The sequence below is a fragment of the Xiphophorus couchianus genome, chromosome 1, assembly GCF_001444195.1.
Source record: "Xiphophorus couchianus chromosome 1, X_couchianus-1.0, whole genome shotgun sequence".
NCBI classification, from domain to species: Eukaryota; Metazoa; Chordata; class Actinopteri; order Cyprinodontiformes; family Poeciliidae; genus Xiphophorus; species Xiphophorus couchianus.
This window is the reverse complement of record NC_040228.1, coordinates 17,279,370-17,303,102: the sequence shown is the minus strand read 5'-3', so window position 1 is coordinate 17,303,102 and position 23,733 is coordinate 17,279,370. Positions and strand designations below refer to the sequence as shown.

The following is a 23,733-nucleotide window of genomic DNA, read 5'->3' as shown; positions in this document are numbered from 1 at the left end:
CTGATGTTATCTGGCAGGTACTGTATTAGTGCTCATGTGTTTATCTTTTAGTTCATTTGACATAGACAACTGTTCTGTTATGACTTTTAACCTCTTTTCCTAATCCTTCTGAGTTGTGGTGCAGCAATGACATCTACCATTGCTTGTTTTTTTTTTATATTTTGGAGTTCAACTTTTAATAGATAGCCATCCTTCTGTATGTCAAGTTAATTTTAGTAATAAGCAGTTTGTCTTTGCTATGCCTTTTATTTTTTTTTATCTTCCAATAGAAGTTGCACATATAATATGTAATGCAGAGAGCATAGCTAGTGTGTTACTGTTTTCCTGGCTATCCAAAAAGCTTCTGCCCAAGTGTACACTCTAGTATGTTTGTTTCAGTAATTTAATATGCACCTTTATGTGTTCCTGCTTGCTCTGCCCATGTGCTTTTAGAAACATATGCAGCACAGTGTGGTTTGCAGGGCTGATGTCAGAGGATGTAATAGTGGTCAAATGTCTACATCTCTGCTTGTGGTTTGTACTGATGGCACTGTACAGTCTGCTTCCAGTTATTTAATTATGTTTCTCTTCCTTTTCAAGGTTTAGAGTTTAACACTTGTCAAAATCCATGCAACTTTACAAGCTCAGGAATTGTTCATGACAGACTGTTCAATCATAGATACTAATTTATTTTTTGTCTTGAGCTGGTCACAGATGTATGCATTCATCTTTGATTTTTTTTTTTAATCTATTTCTGCTAAAATGTTTATCTGACAATTTTTGATCAATTGTGATCAAAAATTTGCAAACACTTATGATTACAAATTCCATATTAATTTTTGGCTTTAATGATTTCATTTAAGCTTTTTTGTTTGTTTGTTTGTTTTCTTTACAGGGTTTAATGACTATACAACATCTATAATAGGTTTATGTAAACCTGCTATGCCACTGAATTCATGAATAGTTTATGTAAAATCCGGACCCCTTCTGACGTCTGTAAATAAACAGCCAATATTCCAAACAGAAATATTGATCATATTTCTGTTTGGAATCCTCATTGCTCTCTTTGTATAAAAGTTTCAGGTAAATCACTTTGGATAGTTTTCATCATAGACTCTTCTGCGATCAAATCTTATGTCTGAGCCCTATTCCTGCTGATATATTAGTAGTTACCAGTTTCTGACTCTGTACCAAAAATGCATTTGCTGGTGCAGGACACCAAGATCTCTTCGCTGGAGAGAAACATCAGAGACTTAGAGGATGAGGTCCAGATGCTAAAAACCACCGGCCTGTTGCACCCTGATGAAAGGCAGGATGAACTCAAGCAGGTGGAAGTCTACAAGAGCCACTCTAAATTTATGAAAACTAAGGTAGAAACTCTTTGCATGTCACACCAGCCGGCGTCATGCTGCATGATTTGAGTGATGCATGTTACATCATGAGTGCATGAGCACTTGTTTATAATCCATATTTCTCTAATATATGGTTATTTTAGGCTTCTGCTGAGCTGTTGTCTTACTATGTTTATGATGTATTGAAAATCATGTTTTATGTGGGAATTGATGTGAAGAAATGAAACACATTTTGTGAAACCATTATGTTTTGTGATGTATGGAGTATGTATAGTATATCCAGTTTACATTATTAGGTAGAGCTTGACAAACCTCCATCCTTCAGAATTTCATTTAATTGAGCAAGATTTTCTATTATATATCTGGAACATGGCATCAATATTTTGGCCCACATTGGCAAACATCATGTAGTTCCTTCATCCATGATGTGACTCTTCTTGTTTTACCAGATTCTAAAGGTACTCTACCATGGAGCGCATTGGTGTACAAGAAACTTAAGAATCCAATTTGAGATTGTTTTTTTTTTCTTCATTTTTTTCTCTGAAGAGTTTTTGCGGCGCTAGTGGCTCGTATGTTTTGTACAGTATTCAGACAGGAAGGAGGGTGAGGGGGGAAGACATGCGGTAAAGGTCGTCGGGACCGGGAGTCGAACCCGCGACGTCCGCGTCGAGGACTAAGGCCTCCAAACGTGGGGCATGCTATCCCCCTGCGCCACCACAGCACGCCCTGCAATTTGAGATTGTTAATGCTTTGATTCAATTAAATTCAAATTCAGCAAATACTTTATTCATTCTAAAGAGATATTTTTAATGTTTCTGCAACCTATGTTCTCCAAGTTTCTTTAAAACGTATTTAGATATTTCTGGCTGTGGGCAGGAGTGATCTCCAGTAGTCAGTTTTAGTGAGCATCTAAAGAAGCCTCTGATTGAAGGTAACACATTGAATGTTCTCATTTGGTATTGCTCATACCTTAGTTGTAACAAGTAGATATTTGAACAACTGTTACTTTTCTTTCTCCTCACACCAGCTGTACTAATTCTCTTGTGTTGTCTGCCGTTGGTAAGACCTCTTTGTCCAAACAACTGCCACTCACTGATGCTTCTATATTCCCAGTAGTTCAGCAGTTTCTGAAATTACATGTTCAAAGTCACTTAAATTCTTTTTCTTTCCCTATTCTGAGGTTCAATTTTAATTTCAGCAGGCAAATTGGATGGTGTATGTACCAATGTTTTGAATAGCTTCTGTGCAATGGAATGAAAGGCATAAAGCCTTTCATTAGGCTGGATTTGAGGTAACCTCAAAACCAGCCTCTGTTTCAATATACCTGAGTCAAATAATCAGGACAGCTGTTTGATTAAGGTGTTTTGAACCAGGGGCACATCTAAACATTGGTGAGCACTGGCCCTCGAGTCCTGGATTTGAGGAGCCCTGGTCTAAAGTACGCATAGTGCTACTGAGGAGAGAATCAGTTCACACTGACTGTGAAGTCAGTGTCTGGTTTTACGGTTTCCAATAATTGTGAGGTGAAAACTTGGAGCCTTTTTAAGTTTGCCAATATTAGTCAGTTCTCATCAGTGCAGGCAGATCATCTGAATAGCATACTCTGAGATTAATTATTGAACAACTGCTGAGACACTTGAGCAGAGCTTGTGCAAATTATGTAACAGTGCCACAAATATTTAATGATTATGGCATCTCTGGTTTATGCTAAGGATTTCTTTTTAACTTTCCCAAACCAAAACTGTGGCAGCCTGGTATAGGTAGACTGTTATATATCCTATATTGTCAGATTCATTTAATATGATTCTGGGAAGTAATTCTCTGAATGTGGAGTGTCTTAGTATTCCTCAGAAACACAAGACAAATTTGTGTGTGTGTGTTTTTGGGGGCGGGAGTGGTATCAGGTCTTTCCTGTTTAAAGTGATAACATGTTTGATGGAACACACTCACGAACTATCGGCTTTCTGTGAATCATGCTGTTCTGCACTTAAGAAAGGCTTGAGAAAGATTTCTCTTTGTATGGCTGACTGCTGCTTTTCTTTTGACATTCAAATGTGCACTGGATGACATGCACAAAATTAAACAGACACTAGAATATTTTGGAGATTCCATAGGTTGGAGAGGTCACTCGGTGGAAAATAAATCTTTGGAGAGTGTAGAATGTGTCATCAGTTTATGTATCTGTAGCAGAAAACGCACTATGTGAAACATGTTTAAATGGATAAATGTGGCCTCTGGTTTAAGATGTTTTCAGTGGTCTATCACACTGAAAAAGTATGTTATTAAAGCAATCCATTTAACATATGGTCAGAATCCTTGTTTGGAATTAGGTCTCAAGTTTCACAGACTTTCTGTCCATATGGCTGTGATGGCTATTTATTCTACTTTGATGGCTGAGGTCAATGAATCGTGCTACATGTGAAAAGGTTTCTCTCGGGCTCATTAATGGTGCTCTTTGTATGGGCCCGTTTGTCATTGCATCGGGGGAAGTTCCAGATGCAATCATAAAAGAGATGTTTTTATGAATGGGGCTCTGACAGATGAATGTGAGCTTACAACGGCAGAGGAACAGAGAAGGGGAGTTCTCTCTTCACCCATGATATACATCACAGTGATGGCTCTAGCTTGCTTTTGCATATCTCATCTTTCTGCGTACAGTCACACAGAGACACAGAAAGTCACCACACATGCAGCAATGCACAGATTCATTCTATATCCTTGAAGTGTTTGGGTTCGTGGTGTTTCAGCTGTGGTGGTGACTGCCATTGAGGTGCAACTGTTGTTAAAGAAACCAGAGAGGGCATCATCCCTGTCGTCCCTGCCTTCCCTGCCTTCCCTGTTTTCCTCTCTGGACTTTGATCTGGTCAAATGCTATAAAACTATTGAGTAACATAGTTTGGTAAATGAGTTCTTTAAGTGGCTGAGCTACTTTTGTAGAGGTTTACTTCAAAAGTCTGAGCTGTGTGATTCAGAAGATTGTATCTGCACACACAATTAGACTTTTAGCTTAGTAGTTGCTGTCGTGTTGTCTCTGTGTTTCTGTAGGAGCAGACATTGTCACCATGTGTGTCTTCCATCAGACCAGCTCCTACCTTCCTCATGCCCACTCAACTGCCTTGGATCACAGAACAAGAAGAAGTACTCATTTTATTAGCCTCTTTACTGTTAGATTGTTTCCTTAATTGGCTAATGTTTAAAATATCTGCTTTCTGTTTTAAATTTAAACATCAAGTCTTGTGCTTCCTGAATAATTTTTTGCTCTTCATGTTTCATCCTGTCACCTCTCTGAGGTCGCCTGGCAAACATTTTCCTAATTTCACAGTTTACTGTGCCTCTGTTTTACCTTCATGGGACCTTGGGGGTCATTCTGTGCCTACAGGTTTTTACATGTGGTGTGGTTCAGTCTGACTTTCATTTTTATGTGGTGAATTCTCAGTTTGAGAAATCTCACTTTTAAAACAACTCTGTGCATTTTTGGCACCAGTCAGATTCCAGCCTTCTGTACATCAGTCTACTCGGCAAAGAAACATCCCTGTGTTGATGAATTTGATTTGCTGTGTGGTGTTCTGTTATGGTATCTATGGCTTTTTTAAGCCAGTCAATCTGTTTCCCTTGATGATTTTCTGCTTTTCGGCTGTCCAGCTTAGCATTTGAATACAACTGAACAAGGACTCCCGAGTAAGGTTGTAATAACATTATAATACTGAATGGCTATAACATAATTTGACACATTGTGTTTTTAAAATGCCTGGGTGTTGTAATAAATAGATTTTTTTAAAGCTGAGGGTAAGCTTTGAAAAATATATTATGTCTTCCCCTTCATTCAGAAATCACTAAAATTAGACTTTTTTTAATGTAATAAATGTATTTTATTTTGTGTGATTATCAGATAGAGCAGCTGAAGCAGGAGCTAAATAGGAAGGACTCAGAGATGCAGGCCCTGCAAACCAAACTAGAAACACTGACCAATCAGAACTCGGACTACAAGCAACACATCGAGGTGCTAAAAGAGTCGCTCAGTGCCAAGGAGCAGCGCGCCAAAACACTGCAGACAGAGGTGAGAGTTTCCTCATTACTTAATGCAAATAGTATGTAAATGGTTTCTGCAACAGAAATAAAAACACTTCTAGAAAGAAAACTTCATAATACTGTTACTAATATATTAAGATCTGGAAGAATTGGAAGTAATTAGTTATCAGCAGCAATCAAGTGTTCCATTTTTAGTGTTAATATTGTGCTGTCATATTTTACTAGTTGTTTTTTTTTGTTTTTGTTAGTTTGTGTTATTTAGGGAAAATCCTTTGTTTATTCATGCAAAATTAGAGATGAGACAGCAGTGATGTGGTTGAATTTGAGATGCTTCAGTGTATTGTGGTCTGACAGAAACAAATTGGCAGTTAAGGTCTCACAACTTTTTCCATAAGCCTTTCTGCTTCTCTTATGGGCATACAGAGGTGGGTGGAAAGCTATTTTCTACACCACCACATTTGTACATGTGGGTGGGTCAGTCAGCAGGCGGAAGAAAACTGGCAGCTTTTGCTCATGTTTGAAGTGTTAAAGGCTCTTTACCTTTAATAATTTTATCACCATTTTAGGGAGGAAAAGGGGATACGTGTGGAGTGTTGGAGAAGCATGAATGTGAAATGTTTGTTGAGTGTGTATGTGTGTATTTGACCATCTTGCATTTTTTCTTCTGTCAGTCTCTTGACTTGAAACTGATACTTCATATCTCAGTGTTTGGCAGTTGAGAGCAGCCTGCTAACTATGTCCACTCATCATCGCAGGAAGCAATTTGAGCCAAAATTAGGCTTAATTGTTGATACATGTGCAAAGGATTTCAGCTTTTGCTCTTTGCTGAATACATCATACTTAAAATAAATACTTTTCAGTGGGTGGTTTTCTATGTGCTCATATTTACCAGCCTTAAAAGTTACGTTGCAATTTCAAGAAATATTTGTCACCATGACAGAATTTTGCTCTGGGGACACCTGCTGTACTGAGACTTATAATTGTGAATTCTTCGAAAAGTATTCATCCATCATTTTGTCTCTGCACAGCTTTTTCCAATCAACCATTTGGAATGTGGTCACGAAAAGGAGCAGGTGTGTTGAGATGAAAATAAAGGCCAACTTTGAAGATATATCTAGTTCCTGTTCAGAGATTTTAAATGGAGTTGAAAACAGGGACATTACAATCCCTTTTCACTTCATGCTCATGTTCACAATTTTTCTTTCATAATTTAGCTAAAGTAGAACATTAGAGCCAGATTATGCCACTAGTCATTATCCCTCCAAGGCCAAAGCTCTCACCTGCCACCCAACATGCAAGGCACTGGATCCCGTGATTCCTTTCTGCGGGTGGTATGCTCACAAAAATGGGGCTTCCTGTAGATTCTTTGGGTTGAGCCCAGTTTCCAAGAATTACAGTCATGAAATTAGCAATTGATCTTCTTTCAACAACATGTTTATTCTATCAGAGAAAAAAGTTAGGACATGCTGTCTACTAATCATTCACTACTTCACTAGTCTGCGGAAAATACCTTGCATGTACGGCCCTGGTCCCAGGACCTTCCATTCTTTAATACTGTGAGCTTTATAAGTAAGTCTTTGAGTCATAGTCATCTGAGCTTTATAGATATTTAATTATTTTTTTTAATATTGACACAACTCTGTCTGTCATCATTGTATTGCATGGTCGCAATATCACTTTTTTGAACCCGGCAAAATACATTTTATGCACATAAAAGAAACCTAAATTGTGAAAATGCTACATGAGGAAGCCCCCAGTTGTCAAGCAATAGTGTTTATAGTAAAGTAAGGTAAAATATATTTTCCTTCATTGTTTTAACTGGAATTTATAATGAGAAAAGAAGTGTTGTAGAGCCAACTGTCACCCCAGCAGTCCTTTTGTATACCTTGTAAAGCTGCTAAGAAAATAAATTGCCTACACAAGGAGGATATACTGTTCATCTATTTGTAGTTTCATGGCACAAAAAATGTTTTCCCATCACCTGCCATGTTTTTGTCAGAGTCATATTGCTTTGTTTTGCTAGGTTGGATCAACACTATTACAATTGCAGTTGTATTCACACTACATTCTCCATACCCTTTCTAATTTGAAAAACATTTCTATTTAATTAACTTTTTGGGCAAAATGTTTTTGAAAAATTCACAAATTTGACATACTGTACTCTAAATGTTAAATAACTGTTACTTAGTGGGACCAGTTTAGAGTATTATCACTATGATAATACCAGAACTGGAATAAGTATAAGTGTTACATGTACTAACATATCATTGAATATGCACATATGTTTCTTTGAGGTTTGGCCTGCGATTTCAGGGTAAGAAGAGGAACAGCTACAATAATTCTGATTTTGGGTGCATCACAGCATTCTTTGCCATTTCTTCTCACTTCTCATAGGCCACTGCCGAGGACCTGTAATTAGATCCAGATCACAAATACACAAACATACAGCTGTGCACACACAACCCCATAAGCACAGAAAAACACGTTGTCAGGTCTGATTACTTGCTTCTCATCTCCAGTCTCGAGTAATTTTTCTTGCTATTGAAGTGGCATTTCTTCCCCCCACTTTGGAATGACTCGGGTTTCCTCAACTAAGTGGGCAAACTGGAGGATGACTAAAGATCTTTAGTGTGCTGTAGTGGGCCAGTTGTTGGAATGCATTCCTCTGCTGCCTGTCTGTCATTCTGAGAGAGAACAGCCATTCTCCCAGGATTCCCTTCTCATTCAGTACTCACCTGCAGCCACTGTAGTACTGTAGTACTGGATCTTCAACTTTCAGACCAGCCTTTTCAAAGTTACAAAACGACTGCATTAGACATATCTAAAAAAGTGTACATTGTTCAGTTAGCTGACTTTAACCATGATAGCTAGTGACTGGTATGTTCCAAAGCCAAGCTGCTTTTTATCGGAGATACTGTAAAAGCAGTTCCCATCAGGATTAGACTAAGAGATAGTTGGCCTCAGAACAGAGAAGCCACTGTATGCAAAGGAATGAGAAAATGGATGCATATTTATTTGTCAGTCAAAGTTAAGGACAGCCTCTAAATGGGTGTGATTGAGTCTGTCTTCAGATAACTGGAAAATGTGGAAAATAATGAGTGTACACTTTTGTGGGACTCATTCCCTCTGGTCTGCCAGAGTCTGAGGAAACTTAACCCTTTAATACAGTAAGATGTGTATGTGCCTTTCATGCCCTGAACAGGACAATGCAGCGCTGTAATGATACTCTACCAGATCAGGTAACCTGTCGGAGACCTTCCTGCATATTTAACAAACCCTGAGAACTAAAGAACATCTCAGAGCTACACTGCCAGAAGAGTTTGACCTGGTTTCAGTTTTCAGCTCAAAGATTGTTTTAAATATGACTACTATTTGTAGAAGATTGTCTTAAAGGATTGTAAGTTTGACTTACCTCAAGTTTACTGATAATGAGACCTTTGTAGGTGTATCTGCCCATGTTTTCTGTATATATTATTTATTCTTCATCTTTGAAAAGCAACAATGTTGTTACTGCAATACCATTGTTGATGCAAGGACTAATATAAAATTTGAAAATTTCAAATAACAGAAATTCCTTTTGATTTACAGGTTCATTTTATAAACCTGGTATTGTCGCAAGCGGTCACTCACTGACAGAAATATAAGACTTGTATTTGACTCAAGTCGTTATCAGAGTCTGAGCCAGCAACATAAATAGCTCAGGAAGGAAGCATTTAAGCTTTTGCTTCTAACCAGAGATACAAATAAAATAGAATAAAACATGCTTAATGTTCTTCTTAGAGAAATATCTCTTCTTTTTTTTCACATGGCGCTTACACACCATGAAAGCGCCATACAGGACGTATCTTGTACAGAGTTCACCAGTAACACTGTTGGGGACAGGTTCTGCTTTCAAAGTATTCAAAGAAGATTAAGTTGATTGCCATTCTTTTTAAGCAAATGACAGTTCAGACTCATACCTCTTGTCTTGTAAAGTTTTTCTACTTTCATGCCTAAAATTTTGAAAAGGAGAGTTTCATTAAGTTTTGTGAAAACTATATGAGTGTTAAAGAAAAAATGTCTCCCTGAGTCTCTTACAGTCTGTTGTTTTTGCATTACTTATGTTGATATTTCCTCTCAATGTTTCAATGTGACTTTGGTATTCTTATGTTCACTCTTTCATCACTAGCATTTCCTGTGTGTCTGCCAGAGGACACACTCTATACTCTACTGAGTTTTGTTTTTGAGGTTGAAATGCAATGACTTGAAAAAGCTATAAATGAGTCGAATAATTTGCTAACATTGGCCATAGCGACAGTGATGAATAGCAAAAACAAGAAGAGAATAAAAAAAAGTGCGAGAGGGAATAATTCACAGACTGATGGAGCGACAAGAGGAAGTGAAAGTGAGATGTTTGAGCAGCTTAATAGATGGAGGTGTTTGTAGGCTTTTGTCAGTGAATTATGCAATGGTACAATATACTGTGGTCCCTGCTGGTCTATTATTGTTGATCTTTCCTTGTTCTCTCTGATGATTGATGGTTCATATTTCTAGTGAGGCAGAGAAAAGATGTGGTTTCAACCTGGTTGTGGTACACCATGGATTGTGCCCCTGGTGTGTTCTTTCTTCTGGCCTCATTTGTTTTTGCTTCTCCCATCCAGAGTGTCTCCACCTCCATCTGGTTCTCTCCCAATTTCTACAATATTTGTTCTTCTTCTCTCCCCATAACTAGCCCACAGCTGTTTACAATATTAGAATAACAAGCAGATAGAAATTGAAGCATAGGTGAGGGCTTTCTAAAATGAAAATGGACTTGTAGATCAAGGTTGGAAAACGTCTGTTCTGTCTTTAGCTCAGGTTGACCACTAATGATAAGTTGCACACTGAGTTCTGGAGCTCTTCTAATGAGTCCCAAGTGTTGAGGGGCAGTTTTAACATGACTTCATTCAAACTTGCCAGACCATGATCACGGTTCTCAGGCCCAACTGCATGAAATTTTGAGTTCTTGGATTGGTGTGGTTTGGAATTTAGTGTGAATAGCACACCACTGAGCTGCCTAGAACAAACATGGTACGATCCAAAATAAAGACCCTGCATGTTCTTCAGAGGCTATGTGGAAAAGCCATAAAATGGAGTAACTGGGGTCATCATGCAGATGAGATATTTAATAGTTCGTACAGAAAATGAGGTACAGTAAGTACATGCAGTTATCAGTGTTAGCCTACATAAAATCCTGTTTTGCACCCCAATAAGAATGTCTAATGCATCTTAAAATAGATCAACACTTTGTCCCATAAAAAGATATATCCATCCATTCAGTACCTTACATGCTTATCCCTAAGTGGGGTCTCGAAGGTTACTGGTGCTTTTCTCCAGAGTTCAGCTGGCGATAGACGTTACACAGTACTGACAGCAGAGGTATAAATTAGTGTGAGCCTTGAAGAGTTTGTTAAGCTATTAACTTGGGAGTTTTTCACAATTGAACAAATTTTTAACCGGTTGTGATTGTTATAAAAATTCTGGATTTATGCCTCACAAAATATATTTTTCATAAGCATTTTACACATTCTTATTAGGGGAGTTGGCAAATGTATATTATGTCAAAAGATAACAGCATGCCATTGTTTCCAACTGTTATTATTATAGCATTCTCAGTTGAACAATTCTGTAAAATGTTCATCAAATTAAAGCTCTGTTCTGCCCCCTACATGTAGACTGTTTTCATACTGCACAGAAAAATGGCCAGAAATATGGATTTGTGTGTAGGTGGAGATTCTTTGAAAAGAAGTTGTAGATACTGGCAATTACATCTGGAAATAGTCTGAAATTATAACTTAAAAAATGTTAATGTGTGTCAGTGTGTCTTCATTTACATTTGTGTAGGCTATGCGCATCTTGTTTGTTGATAATAATCAGAGGATTCAAAATGTGTTAAGACACCTTTGTGGAGTTAGTGTGAACTCCACGAAGTTCACACTAATGATAAAGGTTTTAATTAGGATAAAACGTTTATCATTTATTAATATTAATATTATTCAGTAACAAAATGACTGACCTTTGAAGGAAATCATTCATTCCCTCTGTTAGACAATGATGACGTTCTAGATTTATTTATTTTTTTTAATTGTCTGAATGTAAGGTTTCTGGTAACCTCTGTATTTTTCCATGCTCTTTGTGTATAGCCTGTGGGCAGACAGCTGCATTACAAACACTTTATCAACAGATGTTGGAGTATTCATGGCGGACATACCCCTCTCTCCACCCTACAGTCCCTGCTGTGAGGCAGTTCACATCCGCTTATTATCCTTTGTTGGCCCCTCAGGTGATTTGTCCCTTTATGCAATTCCTGATCAGAGCTCAGACTGTTTCTTTAGCCTAAGTTTTAAGACACTCCTCAAATGACACACAGCCTTAGCCTGAGGACAGGGAATGGCCCTAATTTCCGCACTGGTGTCGTCATGTCTGGGTTGGCAGGTGGAGGTTAGGAGGAATTTTCTGTAGTATTTACTTGTTAGTTTAGCTTACGATGTAATCCTTGAGTGATCTGCAGTGAATATGTTCAAAGTGGGAGAAGTATCAGCACAAGGCCCTGGAAAAACTCACACTTTGGCTATAAAAGGCACTTTTACTCAATAAAACATAGCACCACATATGGTTATATAAACTCCCCTTAGCTCAAACCAAAGTGTATTTTATTTACTGTATCTGTGCTACTTTCCCATATACAGTGCCTGTTAATAACTTTGGATAATATATAACAAAGACTGTTTTAAAATATGTGTATATAACACAAAAATGTAGGCTTGAGCAGGTTTTTTCTCTTGTGAAAGAAATGTATTGAAATTCCACAACAGAACGTAACAATTATACTTCTTAAAATAAATTATTGTTGTCTTTGGAAACCATATGCTTTTTTAAACATAATTTTCAACACATATCAACATCCCATAGAAAATTCATACATCCTCTTTGCAAAAGCTTCGTGGTTATCTTCGTTTTAATCCCCTGCAACAGACTGGCGACCTGTCCAGGGTGAGCCCTGCCTCTCGCCCTAAACGTTCGCTGGAGATGGGTACCAGCACACCTCCCAACCTCATTAGAGACAAGGGTGTATAGAAAATGGATGGATGGATTGATGGGTGTTTTAATCCCTAAATATAGAAGTGAAATTGTGGTTCTTCAAAAATGACAACACATTTGCTTAGACATTTGTTATGAATTCTTAGTTGTCTTTGAAAAAGTCAAGATTACTTCATTAATTCCAGAGGGAAATTACATGTTGTTACTCATATTGTCTAGGGTTCTTTAAATAGTTGTTGTGCATGTTGATGGCTGTTGCAGTCTGTATTACAGCAGATCTGAAGAAGCCTCTGGCTGAAGACACTATTGTTGTATTCCAGTCTCATGCTGAGGATCCTTCATGATTTTATGAAGAATCATTCTTCATACAATAATCTCCAGAGCTTCCACAGCAGTTCCCAGAACAGAAACAGTTTTCCTTAGAGTTGCAAATAAGCAAGCAGGCAGCTTGCTTATTTGCAACTCTAAACAAATTTTACTGGAGTAAGGGTAACTGGATTATAAGGATTGCAGACACCTGATTTAGGGAAACAGTATCGTGAATAAGGTTGGCTTCACTGTGAATTTTTCAGATTTGCTGTGAAAAGGGGAGATTAAATCTTTCCCTGATCCAAATGGGGATACTATAGCTATCATGATGACAGAGCTCTGACCAAACTCACTGTCAGAGTCAGTGTGTCCATTGATAGGTCAGAATTTTGCCCACGTTGATGGAGAAAAAAGAACACAAATCATTGTTTTTGTCTCTCAAAACTGTAAAGTCAACATAAAAAAGCTACAAAACTCAGAGCACATAAGAACTGGTGCTATTATTGAATTAGACATACATTTATTTGTTCAACTATGGAAGCTTAACATTAACACACACACATGCAGTTACTCTATAAGCCATAAATTAACACACCAACATGAGCTGTTCAGTGAAAACAATAAATGCTTTGGTCGTCAGGCTGTCAGCTTTTAACACCATCTCCTGACATCTTCTTTAAGTTTCTGTTGATTCATTAGAAAACTACGGACTATTTGACAATACCCCCCTTATGCTTATGTACGCAAGCTATATCTGAAGTCAGGTGTCTACACACCATCTGTCTTAGGCAGTACAGTGCATATGTTGTATGTACAGGTATTCTATAAGCTGGATAAAGCCGTTTTTTTAATCACCTTTCACCAGTCTCTAATAAGGTAGACATTTACTTGAGCCAAACAAGCTGCTTGAACCCATCAGTCGACATTTATACTTTTCTTTATTCATCATGTTAGAGTGTGTTGGGTTCTCTTTGATGCTTATGTTTTAACAAAGACATATTCGAATGATTGTAGGTGGTATGTAGCATGGTGGTGGTCTTGAATAGTTTTGTAATGAAATAGTCCTTCCTTTCATCTCAGAGTGATACAAACCAGACCTGGTCAAATAATTGGGTTGAAAAACATGAATTAGGCAAATATTATGCCATAAATTTAGAAGATTAATATCCCCTCATAGAACTTTATATAAACTATGTCTAATCGTTGCCTTTAGCTGTATTTACACAGGCCTGAGGGATGTCACACAGCCAGGAAAGTGAATAGCTCACACCGTTTTGTGTAGAGGCACAGAGCAGCTCAAGAAGACCTGAACTTGCTCGTTGGCCACATTTCACCAGACCTAGTCTCTGGACTTGGGATATTTTCAAGTGCTTTTTTGTCCAAAGTGATACTCTTTGTTTAGCAGCATAAAAGTGATTTAAGCTCTGGTGAGTAATGACATTTCTATGAATGTTACTAGGGTTTAAAGACTCATATTTGCATTTATGAGAGATATCTTTTGATCGGCCAAAGACTCTTCATGGCTCTGGACTCCAAGGTGGGTGAGTGAGGGTCCGAATGTTACTAAGGGACTTTTGGTGCACCCCAGGCCTTTGCTGTGGTCTTTCTGGTTCTGCCGTTTAGACTGTGGTATACTCATATTGTCTCTGTGTTGGCTATTGCGGTCAAACACCGGCACCTACACCAATACTCTGCAAATTTGCCTGCCAGAAAAACTTTTATGATGAAATGTGAGGCACGGAAAAGGGAGGTGAGGACAAACAGTGAAGCTGTTTTCTTTAAGCCTCAGTTTTGCTTTGCTAACCAGTTTCCAAAATCCACATTTGCCTGTCATTGTAAGCATGAATGGAGGAAGTCTGAGGGTCTTAAGGTCTGCGTATCCATCAGTGTTCATGCATGTTACATGTAAGCTTTCGGATGCCTGTGTGCTGAGAATACTGTAGCCTGTATGGATGTGTGCTTGCATGTGTTAAAATACTTTGTGTCTGTGCCAATTGAAAGAAAAGCCACATGTGGCCAAGAATCATTATCTTATCAACCGCAGAATCTTGAATGCATATTAGGGTAATTTTTCAAATGATGTGGTGTTGAGTGAGAAGCACCAAAGTTTCAATAAGATTTTTTTTTTTGGATGATGGTGGAGTAATAGATGTTTTTAATATATTTCTTTTGTTTTCTATTCATTCTCAAGTGTTGCTTTTAGAACTGAATGGAATCTCTATATTCTGATTTTTATATATTTTTATTTTTTACCTTAAATGCCCAAGTAAAAATAATTTGTATTCACAAAGTCCAGTGTAGTCCATATACAGTATCTTAAGGTTTGTTTCTATGTCAATCTTCAAGTATGTTAAGAGAAGAAATGGGTTTCATTAATGCAGAGGGAGAGCTGTATAAAGATCACAACAATTACCAGGAGCGAAAGGTGGAAACTAAGAACAATGATCTTATGTTGTTTAGTGTCTATATTTTTCATATGTTGTCAATTTACAATCATTAACTTCAATGTATTTTTGTGTTCTATTCTTAAGAATCTAACAGTTTTCAAAGTGTTCTGACAAATGTAGCTTTCATTTGTATTCAGCTTTCTGAGTCAATACATTGTGTAACCTACTTTTGCTTGTGTTACAACTCCAAGTCTATTGATTTTGTTTGTCTCCACCAGCTTTATACTGTATATCTAAAGGCAAATTTGATCCCCTTTTACTGATTTGAAAAATAGCTCCCTCTTTGTCATATCAGAAAAATACCAATGATACCCACTATGACCAGCTATTTTTAGGCATTGACACAGATTCTCAATTGGATTTAAAACTTCCACTGAGCTTTCATGGAACATTTAGGTGATTTGATCTAACTGATTACTTTGTATCGCTGATGTATGTTTATGGTCCTTGATTGCTGATAGATGAACCTCGGCTCCATTAACAGCTGTTTTGTGGCCTGCACCATGTTTTCCATGGGGATAGTTTTTATATATGTATAACATGATATGTTAGTTTTGTACCTGGGATTTTCAAACTTTAATGTGCCTGAACCTGCCTGCATTTGCAGATCTTCATGAAGCTGTATCTTCATGTTTAATGTTTTCTAAAAAAAAAGGTTTTTACAAGTAGTTTGTTTAGATAAAGTTAAACTATGAAATGACTTTCAAAGCCAATTGACTGAACTGGGTTTTATTTATTTGCATAAGTGTATTCAGGGGCTAAATACAAATGTACACATTACAATTTCTTTTTAATGAAAAGATTAAAACTCTTTAAAACTATTTTGGATTGATGTGCTACTTTGTGTTGGTCTATAACATAAAAAAAACAAATCTTCATTAAGGGTTGTGGTTGTAAGGCGATAAAATGTGAGAAAAAGTTTAAGATGTATTAATACATTAACTAGCTACTACATGCCATTTGATAAAAGTCTTATGGGGTTTACTCCTCTATATCTTCTCATGAAGTACTATAAGCCAATGATGGAGCGGCATCTCTGTGGTGTTAATGTCCTCAAGCCAAATGATCTGTGAAGAAATGCTATAATCTCTTTCCACCTTTTCTCACTCTTGCCTGTTTTACCCTTTCTCATTTGCATTCATTCATCTGTGCCTGCTCACCTATGTAACATTGTCTCCTTGCTTCAGCTTTCTGGCAGCAATGAGTGCTTTAAGAGGGTATTAGAATGGCATCTGTGCAACACCATCACAGTGTAGCAGACTAGTGCAGGTGAGACAGCAGGGATTTCCTGTTTGGCCCCTTTGGTACATTTTTGCTAAATTGCTTCTTGCCAGGTGAAGTTGAAGCATAGGAGGTCTGCCTTTCTTTCTGTCATACAAATTGTGAACACATACACACATGTATGGAAGCACAAAGGACTAGTGATTGGCCTAATGTGTATGTAGGGGTGTGTGTGCAAATGTAATTTGGGGAGGACAGAGGCATCCTCAGTATTACACTTTGGTTGTGTGCCAGACAAGCAACATGAGATACATACTTTAGCATCCTACACCTGGAGCTCTTGGCTGGCATCTAAAGCCAGACTTTAGGGGTACCTGTGATACTCAGGAAAACCCAGTGCACCCCAGTTTTAGAAATGTAGATATAGTATTTGAACTCAAAACTTCCTGCTCCCTGCACAATAGCGAGTCTGCTGTAGCTCTACACTCTTCTTTTTCCAACCTAATTGGCCTATGGTTTTTCCTTACATGTTAGCTCAGACACATTTTCATTACCATACATTGAATTTATTTAGCAGGTTACTTTTATCCAATGTAACTAAATGATTAAAATTACAATTGTGGGTCAAACCGTTGATCATTGGATCGAATTTAACCAGTGGTTTTCTAGTCATTCCAACCTTGATGTGCTTTACACTACAGCCACATTCATCCAGCTCTCGCAAATTGTCATACGTTCATATACTATGCAGATTGGTAAGAAACTTGTGTTATAGTGCCTTGCTCAGGCACACATCGACATGTGGCAGGAGGGAAGCAGGATGGGATCACACCAATTCGAACCATTTTCGGGTGAGATGAGTGCTCTATCCAAAAATCCATGATAGCCTCAATATCATGTACTAAGCTAACTGTTATATAGCTTTGGAAGACATTCAAGGTTCCCCATAAAAAATGGAAATCAATAAAATTAAGGGTTAGGGCATAGTTTCGAATGTTGATATAGCAATTCAAACTAGGAGACAATTTATCTTTTTATTAATTGGAGCTGTTTTTTTAAATCAGTTCATAATTAAACGATTCAGTGACTATGTTGCTACAATGTTTTAATACTACACCCCAAATAACAAAAAATATATTGTTGGTAGCCTGATGGTGAGCAAATTGCTAAGAGCATTCTTAAGACAATGTATATTCCTACGACCTTTGAAATGCAAGGCACATGTTCTATAGTATAAAGTCAGAAAAGGCCATCAGATTTTAAACTATCTTGATTTTATGTCGTCTTTATTAATGAAAGGACCTTGTGAAATATTTTGACAGATGAGCTGGAACAGTCTGTTCCTTAAGTCTTTTGCCCCTTATGTTTCAAAGTAATTCTTGTAAAAACTGTTGATAATAAGCTCTCTTTTACTGTCTCTCTGTGTCTCTCTTAAAAACACATGTTGAGTTCAAATGAACTCATTCAGCCTAGCTTTAAATCAGTTGTTGAAGGAGCAGAATTTGTGGCCATCATGGCCAGATTAAGATGTGAATGTACACATGGATTATTTTTAGCCAGTCTAGCAGAATACTGATACCCACCCTGAGTTTTGGACATAGCTCAGATGTCTCTCAGCTCATAGCACACAGCCAGATACAGATTATTTTAAAATGTTAGGGATGAAGTAAGTGAGCAATGTGATCTGTGGCAGAACCTGACCAATCGTGCAACACTCGGAATAATAACTGACAGAAGTCACTCCAAGTTCCTTCTTTATTTATATATACTTTTACAGCGTCACTCTGCAGTGCTTTAAATTGTGAACATTAAGCCAAACAATGTTTGATACTTCTAAATTTCAACAAGTAAGTGTGCTGAGAGATGTTCTTTCGGGTACTGACTACTTAAGTGTGAAATAAACGGAAATCATGTCCCAAAGTTTTTTGATGATGTCCATCCATCCATCCATCCATCCATCCATCCATCCATCCATCCATTTTCTTCCGCTTTATCTGGGGTCGGGTCGCGGGGCTAGCAGCTGCAGAAGGGAGGCCCAGACTTCCCTCTCCCCACCCACTTGTTCCAGCTCCTCCGGGGGAATCCCAAGGCGATCCCAGGCCAGCCGAGAAACATAGTCCCTCCAGCGTGTCCTGGGTCTTCCCCGGGGCCTCCTCCCGGTGGGACGTGCCCAGAACATCTCACCAGGGCGGCGTCCAGGAAGCATCCTGACCAGATGCCTGAGCCACCTCAACTGGCTCAGGCATTTTTGATGTTGTATATATATTTTTTTGTTGTTTATTTTTTCCTTTCCTATACTGTGGGCTGTCTATGATTTTTTTTTAAATTCTCTGTTATTGCTTTTTATGATCAACTATAGGTGGATGCTCTGCGAGTGCGCCTGGAGGAGAAGGAACAGATTCTGACTAAGAAAACCAATCAACTGCAAGACTTAAGTGATGAAAAGAGCACACTGGCTGGAGAAATCAGAGATATGAAGGACATGCTGGATGTCAAGGAGAGAAAAGTGAATATCCTACAGAAGAAGGTAAAATATTAAATTAGCAATTTAATATTCATACTTCCATGAATCATGTATTTGAAGTTTTTAACACTTGCTGAAGTTGTTTTTGTTTTCTACAAATGTGATGTACATCAGAGTAGATGGAGATACATCTTCCTAGGTCTTTTTTCATCTCTTCTCTGGTGATATATGAGCCGGTATTTCTGTTTTAGGAATAAAAACACTGTGTCCCATTCTGGCCAAAAGGAAGGAATAATTATGCTAATCACAGTTGAAAGTTTTTTTTTTTATTGACAGTATTTGTTTTTTTATGTTATACGCATAAGTAATTCGGAATATACTGTTACCCTCTAGTGTTTTTCTGTAAATGTAATAAGGCATTGTTGATTTTTTTAAAAATTAGAATTCAAGGGAAATAGAAAGAAAAGGAATGTTAAAATAAATTTAAAGAATAACCTTTCAGAAAATATTTAATATGATAAAAATAAAAGATACAAATTAAAAAACAATTTTATGCATCAACAATACTAATTATATACCTTTGGTTAAATAAAAACCAAAGACAACAATTGTTAAGTGTGCATATGTGATTGCAGTTTTGCTTTCACAATATAGATCTGGTGAATTTACCATTTTTCCTTTTACTGAAAGTGATGCATTGTTTTGGTTACAAAATGAACTTTTGGTCATCCACTGACTTGCTTTGGCTTGGAAGCTGGTGTTCTTAGTGCCTTATATGTAAAGGGTTTTCAGATAAAATACAAGTGTCTTCCTGTTATTTAGAGCGGTTGTGTTTATGTGACATATAGTAGAAATAAAAAGAGGAAAATCTAAAACATGAAAATGTCTGAAAAATAAGACGATCCAAGGATTAACTCTAAAATGCATTTCTAGAGTTGAGGACTTCATCCTTTTTATGTCTGAATTAAGTCTTGAGTTAGTTTACACTACTTAATTTTTTTTTTTTTTGTTACCAGCACAAAGTGCCTTGTAAAATATTCATATTCCTCAAATGTTTCACACTTTGCCACATTACAACCACAAACTTTATAATCTATTGGATTGATATGATGGATCTATGCAATCTATCAAAAAGCAAAGTGTGGCATAATTCTGAATTGGAGCGATTACAAACTAAACTGACATACCAAGAGAGGAGAGCATAAATATGAAAAGATGCCAAGTGGCTTGTTGTAATGAGATGAGGTGAAGGGAGAATTTGTTTTTCAGGAAAACTGTTTGTCATGCACTCCTCAAAGATGACCTTCATGGAAGTGTGGCGAACGGAATGGCAAACGTTTGCCACAGGTGTGGTGGGAGACAAAGAAAATATGTACAGAGTGCTCTGGTCAGTGGAGACCACTAGTAATAATTAGCTTTTACACACAGTCCTCACACTAGAACATGGTTCTGACAGCATCATGATGTGGAGATGATTCTCCTTTTTAACAGCGAAAGAGCTGATAGAATAATCAATGGTGCTGCTTAAGATGGCAATACTGGAATAAAAAGGCTTAAACTGGGGCGGTTCACCTTCCAGCAGGACAAACATTAGAATTGTGAAGTTTGGACTAAGGTTGAGTTAGTTACCAAAAAACAATGGTTAAAAAATATTTAAAATAATCTGAAAATAAATATTTTTATTTCACTTTAAGATTATGTGGTACTTTATGATGGATTTCATAAAATCCAAATGAAAGACATTAAAGCTTCTGTTTGTAGTGAGACAAAATGCGAAGAAATTTAAGAGGTATAAACACTATTGTCAATATATGTGATAATATCCACATTTTTGGACTGATAAGACATAGAAACAGTAACACATACGCACAATGATGTCCAGGCATGGGTGGTGTAATACCACAGAGACTGTTTAGCTGGAGTATGTATCCCTCATTAGTTAACTATGCTCAGTCCAAAGAAAATATGAGGAATACATCTTCTCTTTCCAGATGTTATTTGGACAGTCACCACTGCTTATTGCATACTTTCATGATGTCATTGCTGTAGTGTGAGACACAGGTTGATCCTAATAGCAAGAGGCTCAATATGACTGAAAATAATGAAGAAATTGTCTTTTGGTGAGCACATTGGTCTTATGTATCACAACACAGAACAGTGGGGGCTCTGTTCAAGCCCTTGGTCAATGAGACCATGTCCAATGCATAATGATGCATTTATTTGTTTATTTTTTCCATTTGCATTTCTTCTTTCCCCGCCCTTTGGCTACGGGGTTAGGGTTGTGTGTTGTGTGCATAGCCGGTTGTAGTGTGGTTTTGGCATACACGTGTTATTCATGTTCAAACATTGTGGTCATTGCGATCCATATTCATGCTTTTAGAAAGGCTTTCTGTGTGCGTGGAAGTATAATATGCCCACTATCATGTTCCTACCCATAGCAGCCTCAGACAGAAAGATTTGATTGCGTCTGCTTGGACTGCATGCTTGAGTGTTTGTGTGTCCATGTGGAAGGATCCCCTGTCCACACAGGGCTCTCCCATTTATAATGTGCGGTGAGTCTCCTCTGGCTTTTTTAGGCCTTTTAGGGAACCACCCTCTGTTTTGGTGTTGCCTCTGCAAGACTCTTGCAGTACTAACTATGGTCTGCTGTCATTGCTGCCTTCTTGAAAAAGTTGTGGCACAACAACTTAAATGTTTCCTAAAGTAAACCCATATATTGAACATCTTTCAGCCTGGTTTTCTTGAAATGCATTCAACTGAAACTGTTGTACTTAAAGTGTCATTCTCTTGGCAGCTGATTCAGGAGATTACACAGTCTTAGTTTTGTTGGATCTTACCTCAGCCTTTGAGACAGTTGATCATGTCATCTTGATAAATAGACTCAAATGCTTTGGATTTACTGGTGTTGTCTTACAATGATTCACATCCTACCTTTCAGACAGATCATTCAGGGTCTACATTAATCAAATAATGTCTGACTCATCAGATCTGTCATACAGTGTACCCCAGGGATCTGTTCTTGGCCCGATTCTGTTTCTATTACAGAAACAACAGAACTGTGCCATGATTTAAACAGCCATTCACATCCTAAATTTCAGACAGATCATTTGATTATATGCCATTTTAATTCTGTCATTTATCATTTCTATTCTGACAACATACAGTTATATTGCTCTTTTAAGCCATCTGAATTTTACTTTTGTCAAGTCTAAGTGATTGCTTGGTTGAAATTAAGAATTGGTTTAAAGTAAACTGCTTACAACCAAACTCCATCAAAACTGATGGGCCTGATGAAAAGATTCCTGAAATCAGAAAGCACATTTGCTTCCTAGGATCCTCTGTTCAGTCTAACTCAGAAATCTGGATGTGGATGTGAAGTTATTTTACATACCTTTGTATCATCTTAGGTGGATTATTGTAATGGTCTTTTTATGTGTTTGACAAATCTGCAATGCATTGAATTCAAACTGTGCAGAATGCTGCCACTAGACGTTTAACAGGGACACACAGGGAACTCATAACTCCCATCTTAATCGTTATTCACTGGTTACCAGTTAATTTTAGATTTCCGGCTAAAACTCTCGTCCTTTTAAGGCTCTGCATGGTTAGGCATCCCAGTATGTCTCTGACTTATGCTAGAGCTCTGAGGTCTGCTGATCAGAGTGTCTTATCAGGCCCATGTACTCGGTTTAAAACCCGTGGGTTGTTTCAGACTGTTGCTCCCCGATTGTGGAATTCTCTCCCATTGTTTTTACATTGCGTCGATTCCATTGGTTATTTTAAATTGCAGCTAAAAATACTTATACCTAAGTATAAATAAGCGGATACCTGAGTTGTTCTTGCCATGCTCAGTTGCATGCCGCTGTATATAAACATTATTTACCCTGAATCCCTGTATTCATCTATACATATATGGATACATTATGTGAATTTATATCCACCCTTGTACAGTTTTATTCATTTGAAGCATTCCTACTACTTCTAACACATTATAGCACACATGAATCTACATAGACGCATAAATCTAAGGGTCCTGAAAATACATCAAAATTAGGGTTAATCAATGCACAAACAAGAAGCTTTCTGGACCTTTTTATGATACATTTGTCTTTATGTTAAGATTATGTTATGTTTAGGTGTCTAACAATACCAAAATACTGCTACATAAAAAAACTGCCATATATTTTCGAGCTAAACACGTCTGTTGACTGGTGCGAAGGTGTTCCAGGTAGAAGATTGTGTCACAGCTGTAGCTCAGACTAAAAAGAAACATTTTAGATGTCTCTTTACTGTACTTTTTATGCACTAGTGTGTGCGTGCTAAGTCTTGATAGATTTGTGATGAGGCCACCATTGCCTTTCATCCTAATGGATACCAGCTGACCAATCACTGTGCAGAGACATGGCCACAGATAAGGCTATTGGAGCTGGGGAAATTCTAGTAAATTGCCTGCGAGAAGGACCTCCTCTGCTCCTGCCCCTTTTCCCCTCATTGCAGCTATCAGCAATCAGCCTGGGTTAATAATGAGAGCCCAAGGCTGGTTGATTGAAGCCAGGCTACACATCCGTCAAGACAAAACTCTGTGTTGGGTCACATTTGAGACCCGAGCCATTCACGTTCATCTTCTGGCCTGATCAAAACATGCACACTTCACCTCAGAAGGCGAAATGTGTTTCGTGACTTTTTAGAAGATGAAGGACTGAAAGCTAATGGCAATCCTGATGATACCGCACCATCAGTCAAGCAGGCCTGTTAACTTTTTGGCAGTCCAGTATTTTATGCCTAAAGATCTAAGAAAAGCACTTAAAACTAATATTCTCAGTGGAAAACGAGTCTCGGTTTGACTCTTGAACTCTGAGTTAAACCGTATGAC

At 37.7% G+C, this 23,733-nt stretch overlaps 1 protein-coding gene across 2 annotated transcripts in view; it reads left to right on the top strand.

Annotated features, from left to right (window-relative positions):
* LOC114144954 (ELKS/Rab6-interacting/CAST family member 1-like) overlaps positions 1 to 23,733 on the top strand; it is a 160,576-nt gene that overhangs the window by 18,467 nt on the left and 118,376 nt on the right. For both annotated transcript variants that reach the window (XM_028018226.1, XM_028018232.1), the window contains exons 5-7: positions 1,194 to 1,349; positions 5,221 to 5,388; positions 18,756 to 18,923. In XM_028018226.1, coding sequence (XP_027874027.1) covers positions 1,194 to 1,349; positions 5,221 to 5,388; positions 18,756 to 18,923 — 492 coding nt within the window. The remainder of the gene's footprint in view (positions 1 to 1,193; positions 1,350 to 5,220; positions 5,389 to 18,755; positions 18,924 to 23,733) is intronic.